At 46.5% G+C, this 15,986-nt stretch overlaps 6 protein-coding genes across 7 annotated transcripts; 3 read left to right on the forward strand and 3 right to left on the reverse strand.

Moving 5' to 3' along the window:
- Positions 1-86: 86 nt before the first annotated feature.
- Arc42 (Activator-recruited cofactor subunit 42) lies at positions 87-1,650 on the reverse strand. The gene is made up of 3 exons (XM_001359694.4): positions 1,486-1,650; positions 1,188-1,397; positions 87-1,130 (listed from the first exon to the last, which is right to left on the reverse strand). Exons 1-3 carry the CDS (start codon positions 1,517-1,519, stop codon positions 157-159), a joined length of 1,218 nt encoding a protein of 405 aa, XP_001359731.2. The 5' UTR covers positions 1,520-1,650; the 3' UTR covers positions 87-156.
- Positions 1,651-1,678: 28 nt separating this feature from the next.
- Positions 1,679-11,130, forward strand: LOC4802907 (zinc finger homeobox protein 3). The gene is made up of 11 exons (XM_033377043.1): positions 1,679-1,851; positions 1,919-3,172; positions 4,071-4,209; positions 4,281-4,366; positions 6,484-6,643; positions 6,716-6,918; positions 7,005-7,186; positions 7,257-8,848; positions 8,906-9,399; positions 9,460-10,655; positions 10,729-11,130. Exons 1-2 carry the CDS (start codon positions 1,788-1,790, stop codon positions 2,836-2,838), a joined length of 984 nt encoding a protein of 327 aa, XP_033232934.1. The 5' UTR covers positions 1,679-1,787; the 3' UTR covers positions 2,839-3,172; positions 4,071-4,209; positions 4,281-4,366; positions 6,484-6,643; positions 6,716-6,918; positions 7,005-7,186; positions 7,257-8,848; positions 8,906-9,399; positions 9,460-10,655; positions 10,729-11,130.
- Positions 4,071-11,130, forward strand: Mrp5 (Multidrug resistance protein 5). The gene is given in 9 exon segments (XM_033377027.1): positions 4,071-4,209; positions 4,281-4,366; positions 6,484-6,643; positions 6,716-6,918; positions 7,005-7,186; positions 7,257-8,848; positions 8,906-9,399; positions 9,460-10,660; positions 10,662-11,130. Coding segments are annotated over 9 exon segments (4,239 nt in total). The 5' UTR covers positions 4,071-4,132; the 3' UTR covers positions 10,906-11,130.
- Positions 11,131-11,492: 362 nt separating this feature from the next.
- Positions 11,493-13,236, reverse strand: LOC4802908 (transmembrane protein 256 homolog). Of its 2 annotated transcripts, XM_015182694.2 has the most exons (4): positions 13,103-13,236; positions 12,989-13,043; positions 12,621-12,929; positions 11,498-11,838 (listed from the first exon to the last, which is right to left on the reverse strand). In XM_015182694.2, exons 3-4 carry the CDS (start codon positions 12,873-12,875, stop codon positions 11,695-11,697), a joined length of 399 nt encoding a protein of 132 aa, XP_015038180.2. In that variant the 5' UTR covers positions 12,876-12,929; positions 12,989-13,043; positions 13,103-13,236; the 3' UTR covers positions 11,498-11,694. The 2 variants fall into 2 exon arrangements, with proteins under 2 accessions (XP_001359734.3, XP_015038180.2); XM_001359697.4 differs by having other exon boundaries at positions 11,493-11,838; positions 12,989-13,215.
- A 9-nt stretch (positions 13,237-13,245) lies between these two features.
- Positions 13,246-15,030, forward strand: LOC4802909 (venom serine carboxypeptidase). The gene is made up of 2 exons (XM_001359698.4): positions 13,246-13,382; positions 13,451-15,030. The coding sequence occupies exon 2, from the start codon at positions 13,485-13,487 to the stop codon at positions 14,934-14,936; it is 1,452 nt and encodes a 483-aa protein (XP_001359735.2). The 5' UTR covers positions 13,246-13,382; positions 13,451-13,484; the 3' UTR covers positions 14,937-15,030.
- On the reverse strand, positions 14,963-15,892 carry Mrm2 (Mitochondrial rRNA methyltransferase 2). Its single transcript, XM_001359699.4, has one exon. The coding sequence runs from the start codon at positions 15,808-15,810 to the stop codon at positions 15,028-15,030; it is 783 nt and encodes a 260-aa protein (XP_001359736.3). The 5' UTR covers positions 15,811-15,892; the 3' UTR covers positions 14,963-15,027.
- Between the last annotated feature and the right edge of the window lie 94 nt (positions 15,893-15,986).

Consider the following 15,986-nt stretch of genomic DNA (forward strand, 5'->3'; position numbering starts at 1 on the left):
TAAGGAAGCTCTAAAGCTACAGCTTTTTCACTTCCTGATGAAGTTTGACTTAAATAAAAGGACAAATGGACAAATAAGAAGCACAATTTTTTGTATACAAAATATTCCACATTTAAAAACGTTTTACTTGATTAAAAAACGATCGGATCTTTTCACTTAACTAGCGTACTCCTTGAGAATGGAGCCTGCAATAACCAAACGCTGAATCTCAGAGGTGCCCTCGTAGATCTCCGTGATGCGAGCATCGCGATAATGGCGTTCCGCTGGCATATCTGCGACATATCCCATTCCGCCCAGAATCTGAATGCATTGGTGGGAGCACAAGGTAGCCGCCTCAGAAGCTGCCAATTTGGCCATTGCCGCCTCTTTTGTATACGCCTGCTTGTTGTCTTTCAGCCAGGCGGCACGCCAGGTCAAGAGTCGCGCCGATTCCATTGCCAGCGACATGTCGGCAATCTTTTGTTGAATGGACTGCAGTTTGGAGATGGGTTTTCCAAAGGCCTGACGCTTCTGAGCATAGTCCACAGCCAGCTCCAAAGCGGCCTGACCAATACCCAATGCCTGGCCGGCAATCCCAATGCGTCCGGCATCCAATGTTTGCATCGCAATTTTGAAACCGAATCCCGGCTCACCCAGCATGCTGTCCTTGGGGATTTCGCAGTCTTCGAATATCAGCTGGCACGTGGAGGATCCTCTGATGCCCAGTTTGTCCTCCTTCTTGCCCAGCGAGAAACCTTTCAAGCCTTTAGGGACAATGAAGGCAGAGATACCTTTGTGTTTCAGCTGCTTGTTCGTCGTGGCAAATACCACTGCTGCTCCCGCCTCAAAGCCATTCGTTATCCATGCCTTGGTTCCATTGAGGACATAGTGATCCCCCTTCTCGGTGGCTACGGTGGAGGCAGCACCGGCATCCGAGCCATTGCCCGGCTCCGACAGAGCAAAACATCCAACTCGCTCTCCCGTCGTGTATGGCGTGATGAAGGCTTCCTTCTGGGCGGCATTGCCAAAGCCCAGTAGTGGACCGAGATACAGGGAATTGTTGACCGACATGATGACTCCAGCAGAGGCACAGCCGCGAGAGATCTCCTCCATGGCTATCGCATACGCCAGATAATCCAATCCAGTGCCACCTGTTGAGCCAGAGACAACCTGTAGCTTCTATAGAGGGCTTTTCCCACAGTAAATACCTAGTTCCTCGGGTATGGCAACCGACATGACGCCCAGCTCCCCCATCTGCTTGATCTGCTGCGCCGGGTACAGATGCTCTCGATCGAATTTCGCTGCATTTGGACTCAGTTCGGCGTTGGCAAAGTCGCGGCAGGTCTTTTGCAGCATTTGATGGGTGTCGGGGAGTGCGGCAATGGAGGCGATCTGGCGCATCGGCACGGATCTGCGTGCTGGGGGAGAGCATTATCATTAAAGATCTTGCATATAAAAAGCCGATTCGACCGATCGAGATCAAAGTCCATGGGCACTTCAGCATACCTATATTCAAGGAGCGGCTGAGGACAGACTGCATGATGGCGGCTGGTTATATTTTCAACTAATTATAATTTTTAAATATTGCATAAAACCAGTCTAAAAACGACTTAAAAACTTGTTAATTAATTAAAATTAAAAATAATTAATGTGACCAAAGTGAAGCAACAGATTGTTGTTATGGTATTTTTTGCCGATAGGTGGCCCCTCAGTATTTTTGTATTTTCTGTTGCTGGTAACACTGGCTCGCGTGGGAGCTCCTTTTATTATTAAAAAAATCAACAAATCGGCAGAAAAGCCAAGCCAGAATGAGCGAGGAGGAATTCCTCGAGATAGAACCGCTCGGGTATGCGACCGACGATGAGGTGGAATGTGAGTACATGGCAACAGGCAGTTGGCAAACGAATAATATGTATCACTTTGCTTTGTGATTGTGCAGCATTCATAGACGTCGAACCCAAAGAACCGATACAAGAAGTCAAGCCGGTGAATAAAACCAAACGACTCGTTTGCATGATTGAGGGCTGTAGCTACAAGACGGACAGGAGACGAGATATGCGTCGACATCGTCGTTCGCAGAAGCACATCCGTGACATGGCGAATATTACCGATTCGGACTCGGATTTCGAGAGACCTTTGTACAACTGCCCCTTGTGTTCGTATACGACTGCGAAGAAATTCTGTTTTGACCGGCACAATATGTCGACGAAACATCGATGCAAGGTGGAGTCACAAGGGGATCCATTACTGAGAAAACAGAAAGTTAAGATATTGCAATCGGCGCGCCGTGACACCACATCATCGCAGGAATCCGATGGAGTCATGTACACCTGTGCGGCTTGCGAATACACAACACACCGCAAAGAATCCTTTAAGCTGCACAAGACGAAGCGAAAGCATCGCTATATAATGGATATCATGAAGCAGAACAATCAAATCATCACGTCCGGACCCATGGCGCAGGGTGACGAAGTAGAATACACACCGCCAGAGTCTGAGGACGAAGAGGTCTTGCCCTGGAATGCGCCGTTTTACTGCGACCTTTGTGAATACCAAACCAACACTCGATATAGCTTTCTCCGCCACAAAAAGTCGAAAAAGCACCAAGCAAGAGTTCAGGAAATCGAGGATATGGAAGAAAAGTCTGACAGTTTACCGGATGCTGACACTTTCGTAACTTCCGAGCCGGAGGTGCAGCAGGAACAGGAGCTGGAGTACGAGGAGACCATTGAATACGATCCTTTGGTGCAAGAGGAAGTGGTGGTGGAGCAGGAACCAGATTTCCAGGAGATCATTTATTTGCCCGAAGGGGAAACGGGCGAGGAGCAACATTACTTCATAGTGTTGAGCAACGACTAGCAGAGCACTTTTCTGCGCAGATTTCACGCGCACGCACTGGGAAACTTTGTTTAACGTTTTTTATGTTTTTCTCTGCACATAAACTGTAAATTAAGCACAAAAAATAAATAGAGCATTGAATTATGTTTGAACAGTAACTAACACCACCAGCCCACATTTCTTGAGTGATTTGCACACCGTGTAAAAAAGCATTGCAATAGGAATCCTATTTTGTTGTCTTATTGATTTGCCGTCAATTTTGAAGTTCTTCCCATTTGTTGTTTCTGCCGTTAATTTTTTGTTTGCGTTTTGTTTTCTTTCGAATCGTGTTGCCGCCCGCCGAGGCGAGTGAGTGGTAAGTGTGCAACAAATTTAAACATTAAAAGGCGGCCAAAAGTGTACGTGTGTGTGAGATAGAGAGGGAGAGAGATGCAGTAGCATCTGTAGGAACAACAAACAGAACACAACAGTTACATGTTGGTGCACGACGAGAGAGCGAGCGATGTTCTTTTAGTTGAGAACGTGTTCTGTGCATGTTCGTGCAGGAAGGAAGTGAAACAAACAGCAGAAACTTATACAGTGAGAAGCTACCAGGAGAGCGCCTCACCTTCGTGCGTCGTACCTTGTGCCTGCTCTCTCTCTTTCTCTGGCTGGACCCGCTCCCAACTTGCACGATCGCGCCCATCGATTCCGATAAGACGCTCACGAACCTGTCGGCAGTCGGTGCTGCATTCATTCCCCCTTTTTGGCTATAAAAGCGTTGGCCCAACTGGCCACGAGCCAAGTTTTTGCCGTTAGCCGAGTGAGCGAGAAGCTGCCGCCGCAATACCCACCGCCCAAGTGTCAATTCTCTGTGAGTGGCAGCCCTGCCCATCAACGGGTTTTTCCCATTAATTGAACCAATTCTAAAACGGATGTAGTCGTAATATTTATGTGGAAATTAAGTGATCAGAAATCAGTGAAGGATCATTAGAAGAATCGTTGGGAATGTGTTGTGCCACAGATCGTAAAACTCTATCAAAACGCGTCACTTTTATCGCCAGTAAACGAAACTAAACGAGAATAAAAAACAACGCTAATCTACTAATAGTCCAAATAAAACACTAGACCAGAAAAATGTTCTATCAAGCCATCATTCGTCTACAATCAGAAAAATTCTGTTGCTTGTTAGGTGTTGTCACATTCTTGATAGGAATACCCTCAGATATGGGTCAAATTTTGGAGGAACACTAATTTTTAAATCCATTTTATAGCGACACATATTAAAGAAGAGAACCGACCAATGACCAGGAAGTGATAGAATTAGACCAACAAAATGCAGTCAATGAAAGCCGATGAGCTGCCGGAGAATCCGCGCGAGACCTCGAATATCTTTTCATCATTGATGTTCTGGTGAGTTTTTTTCGTTTAAATATAAATTCCTAAATTGAATTATTTATTAACCACTGTGCTCCCCTTTCAAGCTTTGCCATGCCCACATTTTTCAAGGGACGCAAGAAAACTCTGGATGAAAACGATCTCTATCGAGCACTGAAGGAGCACAAATCGGGTGAGTGTTTTAATATTCACAGATTTCTGACTAATTGAGTCATTTATTTCGGAAAGTTATCCCACAAAAATCCAACAAAAAAGAGAACAATCGAATGTGCGGTGGAGTGCGCCTTGCATAATAAATGGGCTTATACATAATTTATGGCCATTTATAATGATGGAAAGCTTTCAGGGGCCCATTCAATAAATAATCTTTATCTTTTTTAATTTAATTAGGAAATGAAAATCCATTGCGTGAGCGTTTGATAGGAGTTTTACGAAATGAAGAATGAGAACAGAGGAGAAAATTCTTATCAGCACGTATGCAAGCTTATAGTGTACGTGACGTCAGGTGGCACCCAATACCTGGTCAATAGATGGGGCAATCAATTGAAGAGACTTCTCCAGAGACTAATAGGCCAATAGACCGTATCGTATCTAAGTTCAATGTTCATTGGGTGTCATGTTCAATGATCTTAGTCCCTCGTGCTCTGAAGAGCTGAGTAATCCCACAATGCCATGAAGTGGATCGAATTGGCTGTCGTCGACCCACTTCCTTACTTCTCCAAATGCGGGCTAAAAGGCTATAAGCACCTTTACAATACTATCTCCCTCTTCGCAGACAGCATTTCCCAAATCAAGTGCAGAGACCGACAGCAGGGGCACTTCAAGGTACCACAACCGACGATTACGATTAGATAGCGGTTTAGCATGTGCCCCATCACTGGAAAATGTAGTTTAGTGATTCAGTTTCAGGTTTGGGAACATTTTGGTTATGCCGTTTGAGAATTTGAAGGATCATTTTATGTCCCCCCCTATAAAAGCCAGTTTCATTGAGCTCATTTTGGGTGCCCTAAACGGCGTTCTAATCCTCGCGACAGATAAGATAGTCCCTTGCGGGATATTATGCACATTCATTGAATAAAATAATCACTATCTTTATCTTATATCCAAGCTACGTTTATCGTCTATCATCCTTGAGAGACCTTTGAGTTTTCACACACACTATTTAAATCTTTCGAAACTGTCTCGAGAAATGTGACATATCCCCTGACGCCTGACGAGTGATAACTTTGACAGGCGTACGTTTTGCCGCAATTAATTTGCTTTTCTGCCTAAATATAATTGATAGCATGCCCTATACTCCTCTTAGTTGATAGGGAGATACTATACATATATAATACAATTAGCTATCTCTGTGGTTTATATACTTATTCCTAGAGATAGATAGTCCGTTGAGTGGTTTGGCTTGCGGGACTTATGCAATGGCGTATATCTCTGGGAAATGAATGATCATGCTTGATATGCCATTAAATAATCTCCTTGGAATTTTAATCCTTTCGAGGGCGAAGCTTTCCGGAAGTTCCATATATAAAAGGTATTCCCACTGATTGGTCATATGGTTCCCTTCCTGATAGAAGCAGCTGGCAGGTGGTCGGGATTTGGTTTTGTTGCCAGCCATAACTCACGATTGGAAGCCAGATCATAGGCAATGGAGATTCTATAAGGTGTTAAATGGCAATAAACAATGACTTTTAGTATCAAAGATTAGGTAGCTAGTGTCTATAGTTCTTAATCTTTGGCTATTGTTTTAAAATCTTTCAATGGATTTAAGCTCCATAGATAACGATTACCCCTTACCCCTTGAGTACAAATAAACCCATTAATATTATTGTTTTAGAAATCTAATAGAAATTCCAGAAAAATTCTTAATAAAATACCAGAACATAGCTTTAAATATAGGAAAATGACTAGGTAAAAAAAACATGTTCAAATACCATAAAAACACCCACCAAATTTAAACAGAGACTAAACAAATTTAATTGCCAGATGGCGAATTAAGTTCAATTTGCATTGAAAAACTGTTCGGTTTTCCACACATTTCGGGTGCATTTGTGGTTTTCTTTATCATTTATTTTTCTTAGATAGACCTTGTTTATGGCTTTCGGGTATATCTCATATCTGTACGTGGCATCATAATAAACAATCTGTCGCATCTGCCAATTACAAAACCGAGCACAAAGTAAACTCTTTTTCCGACGTTGTTTGTTATCGCGAATAATTTAATGAAACCCCCTGCCATTCCATCTTTTTGGAGTCTATTTTTCTGATATCTTAATCTTGTATGCCCCACAGACACATTGGGCGCCCAGTTGAGCGAAGCCTGGGAGCGGGAGGTGGAGAAGAAACGCAAAAAGAAGAAGACACCCAGCCTACTGAAGGCCTCCGTGGATGTTTTTGGCTGGCGCTTGGCGGGACTTGGCGTAGTGCTGTTCATACTGGAGATTGGTTTCCGGTAAGACCACGCCCACACGCACACACTGGAGAGTTATTTATGATCCTTTATTGTATGATTATTTATTTACAGCGTCACTCAACCTCTTTTCCTGGGCGGCCTGGTGGCCTTCTATGCGGATTCGAGCAACCAGGAGGGCGATGGCGAGAACCAAACGAAAGCCTATCTGTACGCCTTGGGCGTGATCTTGTGCAGCGCCTTCAACGTCTTGCTTATGCATCCCTATATGCTGGGCATGTTCCATCTGGGCATGAAGGCCAGGATAGCCATGACAAGTGAGTGGAACGAGCGGGCCCCTACAGGAGGAAGGGAAGCACTTGATAAATGATCATCTCTCTGTTCTCCGTTCCTGTTGTTGCAGGCATGATATATCGCAAGGCATTGCGTCTGAGTCGAACAGCGCTGGGGGACACGACAATCGGACAGGTGGTTAATCTCATATCGAACGATGTGGGACGGCTGGATCTGTCGGTCATACACATGAATTATTTATGGCTGGGCCCAGTCGAGATTGGAATTATCACATATCTTATGTACAGAGAGGTACGGAACATCAACCATCCTCAAGTAGAACACTCTCATTGTAATCCCTTTCGATTGGTTTATCTCTTAGATTGGTGTGTCCGCTTTCTTTGGCGTGGCTGTGATGCTTATGTTTATCCCACTGCAAGCGTATCTGGGCAAAAAGACCTCCGTGCTGCGCCTGCGCACCGCCCTGAGGACAGACGAACGTGTGCGGATGATGAACGAGATCATATCGGGCATTCAAGTTATCAAAATGTACGCCTGGGAGATACCATTCAGCAAAATGATCAACTACGTGCGGACCAAGGAGATGAATGCCATTCGAAATGTGAACTATATACGCGGCACCCTCCAGAGCTTCATTATGTTTGTCACACGGATATCGGTGTTTGTCAGCCTCGTGGGATTCGTGCTGCTGGGCAAGCTCCTGACCGCAGAGAAGGCCTTCGTGATCACGGCGTACTACAACATCCTGAGGAACACCATGACGGTGTATTTCCCCATGGGTATCTCCCAGTTTGCCGAGCTCCTCGTGTCGATTCGCCGCATTCAGACCTTCATGCTGCACGAGGAGACCAGAGTGCGGGACAAGTCGGACGATTTGGATGAGCAGAAACAGGGCAAGGCGGCACTCGTGTCGGAACCCATAGCCCAGGCCACGGGCGTCCTCAAGCCCAACAGTCGTCGCACCAGCGAGGCAGAGCCCACCATCAACATTAGCAAACTGAAGGCCAAGTGGGATCAAAAGAGCAACGAAAATACACTGGACAACATCACGCTGAAGTTCAAGCCCCGCCAACTGGTGGCAGTCATCGGTCCAGTGGGTTCTGGCAAGTCCAGTCTCATTCAGGCGGTTCTGGGAGAGCTTAATCCGGATGCGGGCTCTGTCAAAGTCAATGGAACTCTATCGTATGCCTCCCAGGAGCCCTGGCTCTTTACGGGCACCGTGCGACAGAACATACTCTTTGGCCTACCCATGGACAAGCACCGCTATCGCACTGTGGTCAAGAAATGTGCCCTGGAGAGGGACTTCGAGCTGCTGCCGTACGGCGACAAGACGATTGTGGGCGAGAGAGGAGCCTCCCTCTCGGGCGGACAGAAGGCGCGCATTAGTCTAGCCCGAGCGGTTTACCGAAAGGCAGATATCTATCTGCTAGATGATCCTCTCAGTGCTGTGGACACGCACGTGGGACGCCACCTGTTCGATCAGTGCATGCGCGGATTCCTGCGCGAGAATATCGTACTCCTGGTGACGCATCAGCTGCAGTTCCTGGAGCAGGCCGATATGATTGTGATCATGGACAAGGGCAAGATCAGTGCCATGGGCACCTACGAGTCGATGTGCAAGAGTGGCCTCGACTTTGCCCAGATGCTGACGGACCCAAGCAAAAAGGACGAGGGTGCCAGTGGCGATGCCGAAAAGAAGAAGGATCTGTCGCGGCAGAATAGCAAGCTGCGCGATCGTCATGGCAGCATCTCCTCGATGGAATCGGCTGCCGAGTCTCTGGTCGTGGACTCGCCCATGCAAACGCAGGAGGCGCGCGTGGAGGGACGCATTGGCTTGTCGCTGTATAAGAAGTATTTCGGGGCCAATGGCTATGGTCTGTTTATTGTGTTTGCCTTCTTCTGTGTTGGTGCACAGATCCTCGGTTCGGGCGGTGACATTTTCCTGTCCTATTGGTGAGTAAAATCAGCACGAAGCCAGGAAAATCAAACATTAATGAATAATTCTTTCAGGGTCAACAAAAACGGTGAAGCAGAGCGGGACACCTTTATGGCTCGTCTGCGTCGCGCTTTTCCCGAAACGCGCATCAATTCCGACACAGATCCCAAGGACATCTACTACTTTACGGGCATTAATGTCTCGGTGATAGTCTTCTCGCTCGTGAGAAGCATGCTCTTCTTTTACCTGGCCATGAGGAGCTCCACAACGCTCCATAATACGATGTTCAAGGGTGTGACCCGCGCGGCAATGCATTTCTTCAATACGAATCCCTCTGGCCGGATATTGAATCGTTTCTCCAAGGATCTGGGACAAGTGGATGAGATACTGCCCTCCGTGATGATGGATGTGATGCAGATATTCCTAGCGATACTCGGCATAGTCGTTGTCCTTTGCATCATCAATGTGTGGTATATTTTGGCCACCTTCTTCCTGTGTGTCGTCTTCTATGTCCTGCGATCGTTTTATTTGAATACCTCGAGAGATGTCAAGCGTTTGGAGGCAGTCAGTGAGTGGTTTTTCGTCCTGCATCTCATGGACATATCATCTAATGTTTCGCTCTTTACAGCACGATCCCCGATCTACTCCCATTTGAGTGCCTCATTGAATGGTTTGGCAACGATTCGTGCCTTTGGAGCGCAGAAAGAACTTATTGCAGAGTTTGACAATTACCAGGATATGCACAGCTCTGGCTACTACATGTTTTTGGCCACCAGTCGCGCCTTTGGCTACTGGCTGGATTGCGTTTGTGTCGTCTACATAGCCGTCATTACGCTCTCGTTCTTCCTTTTCTCCCCGGAGAATGGCGGCGATGTGGGTCTGGCCATTACCCAAGCGATGGGTATGACGGGCATGGTGCAGTGGGGCATGCGACAGTCCGCGGAGCTGGAGAACACCATGACAGCGGTGGAGCGTGTGGTGGAGTACGAGGATCTGGAGCCAGAGGGTGACTTTGAGTCGAAACCGAATAAGAAACCGCCAAAGGAGTGGCCAGAGGAGGGAAAGATCATTTTCGATGATCTCTCGCTAAAATACTTCCCCGACAAGGCCGCCGACTATGTGCTGCGATCCCTGAACATTGCCATTCAGGGCTGCGAGAAGGTCGGCATCGTTGGACGCACTGGCGCAGGCAAATCCTCGCTGATCAATGCCCTGTTCCGGCTCTCCTACAACGAGGGATCCATTGTGATTGACAGACGCGACACCAACGATCTGGGACTGCACGATCTGCGCAGCAAGATCTCCATTATACCCCAAGAGCCGGTGCTTTTCTCTGGAACCATGCGCTACAACCTGGATCCCTTCGATGAGTACAGCGATGCCAAGCTGTGGGAGTCCCTGGAGGAAGTGAAACTCAAGGAAGTCGTCGCGGATCTGCCCAGCGGCCTGCAGAGTAAAATATCCGAGGGAGGCACCAACTTTAGCGTGGGACAGCGGCAGCTGGTCTGCCTGGCGCGTGCCATTCTCCGCGAGAATCGCATTCTGGTGATGGACGAGGCCACCGCCAATGTGGATCCCCAAACGGATGCCCTCATTCAGACAACGATTCGGAATAAGTTCAAGGATTGCACAGTGCTGACGATTGCCCATCGCCTGCACACGGTAATGGATTCGGACAAGGTGCTGGTAATGGATGCCGGCAAGGCGGTGGAGTTTGGATCGCCCTTCGAGCTGCTGACGACCAGCGAGAAGAAGGTTTTCCATTCGATGGTGAAGCAAACGGGAGACTCGACATTCGATGCGCTGCTCAAAGTGGCACAAAAGGTAGGGCCAGAACATTCTTAATATTTGTCTTTCTATTGGTATTTAATGGTGTATTCTTCTATCTCCCCGAAAGGCCCATGATGATAACTTGCGGCTCAAGAAGGATTCTTGACATTTCGCCGTACCGAAGGCCTTCAAAGACTATATACTTAAGATACTGGAACCAATTACGAATCATCCGGCGGCCAATGCGCGCATACAGAAGACCTTCCTCTTTGCGGAGGCCTCCAAGCAGAAGTTATTAGGATAGCACAGGATACACAGGATACCAATCACTGAATGAATTTTTACTAACCCTACCCCGTACCCCCTACAAATTGTGTACAAAAACAAATCAAACTAATTGTTAGACGAAAAACTAGGAGTTATAGAAATCAAAACAGCAGGACAATAAGAACGAAGGAATATAGTAGGGAGGAGGAGGAGTGACTGTTTTTTATATGTGCAATACATTTAATTTTAGCTAAAAAAAAACAAAACAGAAAACTTTGTGCATTTTCGACCTTCAAAAGGTCGCTTTGCATTTGTATTATGTGTTCCAGTAAAACAATAACGACAATAACTAAAAAAAACAAAAAACTTAAAAAAAAAAGGAAGAAAAGAGAATTCTATGAAATGTTACGCCTAGTATTAACATATATGTATATGTGTGTGTGTTTTTTATAGTAATTTATTAATGTGTGCAGGTATACAATAAATGTAACAATTTATTTTGTTTTCTCTTCATTTTTGTTTGTTTAACTTTTAATTTCTAGAACTAATGCATTTCGTGTATATGTATACACTAAGAAATTTAAACGCATTTAAACGCACACAAAAAAAAAACAAAAACGTATCTTCCATTAGATGCCAGGCCTCCTAGAGATTTATTTGTAGTCCTTAAGATACACATACTGATAGATATATGTATGTTATATATATTTATAGAGCTTCAGCGACAAAAAATTCATTATGCATGTTTCAAACCAGGCTTAGGCTTTAGCTTTCGACTTAGATTTTACGTTGCCTATAGCACTTAATCGTAGACTTAAACGTAATCTTAAAATATCAGCGTCAGCCAAGCGGCTATCAGACAGAAGCCTCCAACGGTGGCAAACGGCTGGAAGCGCTTCTCGCCCGTCAATGCACGATAGTACATGCAGCCGCTGAAGAGCAGTGTGCCAGTGGTCATCAAAGAGCCCGTCTACACAGAAAGGGAATATCAATTATAGTCATAGATTAAGTTTAGACGTTAGGCAGGAGTTTTGTGTGTGCATATTTTGATGTTAGCTTTAGTTGTGTTGGCTTTAAAGACCCGAACAATAGAGTAGAGCCTGCAAATGGCGGCTCTCCTACGTTTTACTTATCAAATAAGGCTGATGATAACCACAACAACAAGAAACCCAAACCCGAATAACAAAATGAAAGCCGATGCCTTTTTGGTACATTTTTAAAAGAAAGACAAATCGAATGTAAATTTCCATATTCCTGTTCCTGAAAAACCCCATACCATATCAGATAAATGAACTAAATGAACCTGCATATCCATATCCATATCCCCAAAAATGGTATTGAAAATTACTTTGTAAGCTGCAATTAGTGGTTGTTGAACATTTAGCTTTAGCTTTGGAAAACATTTCATATACACAATATACATACATATACATGTACTATACTAAATATATAGCAGAGTGGAGTGGATGGAAAACGCTTAGCATAAACCAATGTTTGTTCATAGCTCAACAAGGAATGAGAAAGAATGTCAATCAGCGCACTAGAAGGTCAATTATAAGAGAGAAGAGTATCAGATTAGATTTACATTCATGTTGTCATTCGAAACCGTAACGCGAGTTGTTGTAAATTCCGTTCAGAAATCGTAAACTTTACACAAAAAAGAAAGTACCGAAAAGCTTTATGAATAAACCAGAAAACACTTCAAAATCCTAATTATACTTTGGGGAGTCCCCTGGAATAAATCAGACTTACGATTATGGGATAGTGGGCCAGTGGCATGGCCATCAGTGCAAACGAATGCAAAAAGTGTATGCGATTGGCGACATCGGCAAAGGCCTGCGAGTCCAGCTGCTCCTTTTCGTTCTTGATCTCCTTCAGGACGTATTTGCAGTAGGCTCCCATGAATATAGCCGAAGCGCCGCCTAGGCCAGCCAATCGCACGAAATGATAGTACCGGCCGGCCAAATTATGCAGCGAGTCAGCACCCGGCGACATGTACTGAGTCATTACCGGACGCACTGTCTGGGTCTCCTTCGGAACCAACTGTTTCGGACGCAGCCCCTGGGAAAAACAACAACGGTAAATGGAATGCCAATGTAAGCGGAATGGAGGATAATTACAAGGGCTCGGAAGATAGCCGATCCCGAATATATAACCGCCTTGCTCACGGGATTGCTGAGGGTGATGTAGTCCAATGTGTCCATCATTTCGTAATTGTATAATTTTAACGTTACCCAAGCTGCCGAATTTGCCGATTTGCCGAATTCTGACGCTGAAATTTACAGACAGAACTTTTGACGCTTTTAGGGGTGGCAGAACCTGTGAATTTTGTATCGAAAGCAGCACTGTGCGCGCCTCCTTTGTTTGATATTTTTGGCTAGCTGGGGTCACACTTCCAATTCAATCCGTTTTATTCGATAATCAGTTTTGTTTTTGCCGGTTTTCGCTGCAAATTAAAAGAAAAACAACGAACTAAAAAGCAAGTGCTGATTTTACTTGCTTATCAGTAGAGCGGTGAGTTGGCTGGGGGCGTGACTGAGCCAAGCAACCAAGCAAAACTTTTATAATCAATTTTTGTCCAGTTCTTGGGTGGCAGAGCACGGAACAGCAGCAACAATGAAAAGTGCAACTCATTGCGCAGTTTTAATTATCGTCGCGCTTGTCGCAGCCAGCAGTGCAGCCGGCGGAGGGGAACAGGAACGCCCCTATAGACGTAGCTTCATCAACCCGTATCCACGGTACAAGTTCTTCGACGATGGTGTCGATCCCGGCGAGCCACTGTTCCTCACGCCACTCATCCATAATGCCTCGATCCCGAAGGAGGATGTGCAGAAGTTGGCCCGCGTCGTGGGCTCTCAGTATCATGGCGTAGAGAGCTATTCGGGCTATTTGACGGTAGATAAGGGATTCAATTCGAACATGTTCTTTTGGTACTTCCCGGCGGAGCAGGATGCAGTCTATGCCCCGGTGGTTTTGTGGCTCCAGGGGGGTCCTGGCGCCTCGTCCCTCTTCGGCCTGTTCACTGAGAACGGCCCACTGGAGCTGGATGCCCATAGCAAGCTGCAGAAGAGGAACTACACCTGGAGCAAGACCCACAATCTGATCTACATTGATAATCCCGTGGGCACGGGCTTTAGTTTCACGGACAAAGACGAAGGCTATGCCAAAAACGAAAAGGATGTCGGTCGCAATCTTCACGAGGCCGTGATGCAGTTGTACGAGCTCTTCGAGTGGAGCAATTCGAGTGGCTTCTGGGTCACTGGCGAGTCCTACGCTGGCAAATATGTCCCAGCGCTGGCCTATCACATCCACCAAGTGCAGAATGCCATCGAGACGCGTGTCTATGTGCCGCTCAAGGGTGTGGCCATTGGCAACGGGCTGTCGGATCCACTGCATCAGCTCAAGTACGGGGACTATCTGTATCAGCTTGGCCTCATCGATGACAATGGCCTGCAGAGCTTCCATGCGGCGGAGGACAAGGGTGCCACCTGCATCAAGAACCACGATATGGAGTGTGCCTTCAATGTGTTTGATTCCCTCATTAACGGGGACCTCACCAACGGCTCTCTCTTCAGCAACCTCACGGGCTTCAATTGGTACTACAACTATCTGAAAACGCACGACAATTCGGGCGAAAACCTGGGAAAATTCCTGCAGGCCGGTGAAACGCGTCGCTCCATTCATGTGGGCAACAAGCCCTTCCATGATCTCGACAAGGAGAACAAAGTCGAGCTCCACCTGAAGCACGACGTGATGGACAGTGTGGCCCCCTGGATAGCCGAACTCCTGGCCCACTATACGGTGTGTATCTACAGTGGCCAGCTGGACATCATTGTCGCCTATCCCTTGACCCGCAACTATCTCAATCACCTGAAATTCCCTGGCTCCGATCGGTATAAGGTGGCTCCTCGTGAGATCTGGCGCATTGGCGAAGAGGTGGCTGGATATGTGAAGCATGCTGGGCATCTGGTGGAGATAATGGTGCGCAATGCCGGGCATATGGCGCCTCACGATCAGCCCAAGTGGCTCTACGAGATGATCAATCATCTCACGCACTACAAGCATTAGCTTTACTTAAACGGGAACACTTGAAATCAGATTTTAAATATGTAGATTTCTATATTTTTAATGATCTTATTTTAAATAAATCAAGTTGAGTTTACGCTGCCGTCGCTCCTTTGTATCCACGCGCCACCAGAAAGTGCTCGGCAGAATCCCCTCGACTGGCGCGAGGCTTCACACGCTTCACCTTCTCGTAGAACTTTAACATGTTCCTCTCCAGCTTAGGCACATCTCCATTGTCCCACACTTTGACCACCAGATTAGCCTGCGGGGCGGACATGGCCAGAGCAAAACGCAAGACCTCGTAGCAGAGATTTGTGATGCTCTCTTGGTCCAGCATTCGGACGCCCGTGGCATTGGGAGCCATGTCGGAGAGGACACAGTTCACCTGACGGCCAGCCAGTGCTTCTCTCAGACGTTGCTGTGACAGGGGGGTGGTAAAGTCCATACCGCCGTATATTGTGGCACCCGGCACGGCATGAAAATGCAACAGGTCGATGCTGAATACTGCCCCAACTGGCGCCCGTTCCATTTTCCCATGTGCGTTGGTCCGCTCTACGGCCACCTGGGTCCAACTGCCTGGGGCAGCTCCACAGTCCAGGACAGCATCGCCTGTCTTCAGGATTTTGTATTTGTCGTCAATTTCCAGCAGTTTGAAGGCGCTCCGGCAGCGATAGTTCATCATGCGGGCCTTCTCCACATAGGGATCGGCCAACTGCCGTGTCAGCCACTCCTGTGAGCTCTTGCTCTTGCCCTTGAGGTTGCGCGGCTGCTGTTTGGCATATTTTCCTACGTTATCCGTACGAAAAAGGCGTTTATATAAATAATTACTTAAAAGCGGCCGCATTCTGTAGTGTATCGACCTATCGATAGATCTCATCAGCTGGTACCGATGCTACCACAAAATGAGGAGGTTTTTGTTGGCCTCTTTTTTTAAAGCCTTGTTTTACAAACATAGAATGAAAAGGATTATTTAAAATCATTCAATCTTACAGAAAATGTACCCATCAACCGTGAAAAATTATGCTTTTACAGCTGAGAGTCTTAGCTAGCTAG

This window comes from Drosophila pseudoobscura, chromosome 2, assembly GCF_009870125.1.
Source record: "Drosophila pseudoobscura strain MV-25-SWS-2005 chromosome 2, UCI_Dpse_MV25, whole genome shotgun sequence".
NCBI classification, from domain to species: Eukaryota; Metazoa; Arthropoda; class Insecta; order Diptera; family Drosophilidae; genus Drosophila; species Drosophila pseudoobscura.

Bases quoted from the DNA above. Each gene is read 5' to 3' on its own strand.
- LOC4802908 (XM_001359697.4), bottom strand. From the start codon at position 13,075: ATGATGGACACATTGGACTACATCACCCTCAGCAATCCCGTGAGCAAG. The intron at 12,930-12,988 runs GTAATTATCCTC...TGTTTTTCCCAG, and splicing joins CGGCTATCTTCCGAGCCCTT to GGGCTGCGTCCGAAACAGTT. The intron at 11,839-12,620 runs GTAAGTCTGATT...CTTTCTGTGTAG, and splicing joins TGGCCCACTATCCCATAATC to ACGGGCTCTTTGATGACCAC.
- LOC4802907 (XM_033377043.1), top strand. From the start codon at position 1,788: ATGAGCGAGGAGGAATTCCTCGAGATAGAACCGCTCGGGTATGCGACC. The intron at 1,852-1,918 runs GTGAGTACATGG...GTGATTGTGCAG, and splicing joins GACCGACGATGAGGTGGAAT to CATTCATAGACGTCGAACCC.
- LOC4802909 (XM_001359698.4), top strand. From the start codon at position 13,485: ATGAAAAGTGCAACTCATTGCGCAGTTTTAATTATCGTCGCGCTTGTC.
- Mrm2 (XM_001359699.4), bottom strand. From the start codon at position 15,810: ATGAGATCTATCGATAGGTCGATACACTACAGAATGCGGCCGCTTTTA.
- Arc42 (XM_001359694.4), bottom strand. From the start codon at position 1,519: ATGCAGTCTGTCCTCAGCCGCTCCTTGAATATAG. The intron at 1,398-1,485 runs GTATGCTGAAGT...GCTCTCCCCCAG, and splicing joins CAGCCGCTCCTTGAATATAG to CACGCAGATCCGTGCCGATG. The intron at 1,131-1,187 runs GTATTTACTGTG...CTGGCTCAACAG, and splicing joins TGCCATACCCGAGGAACTAG to GTGGCACTGGATTGGATTAT.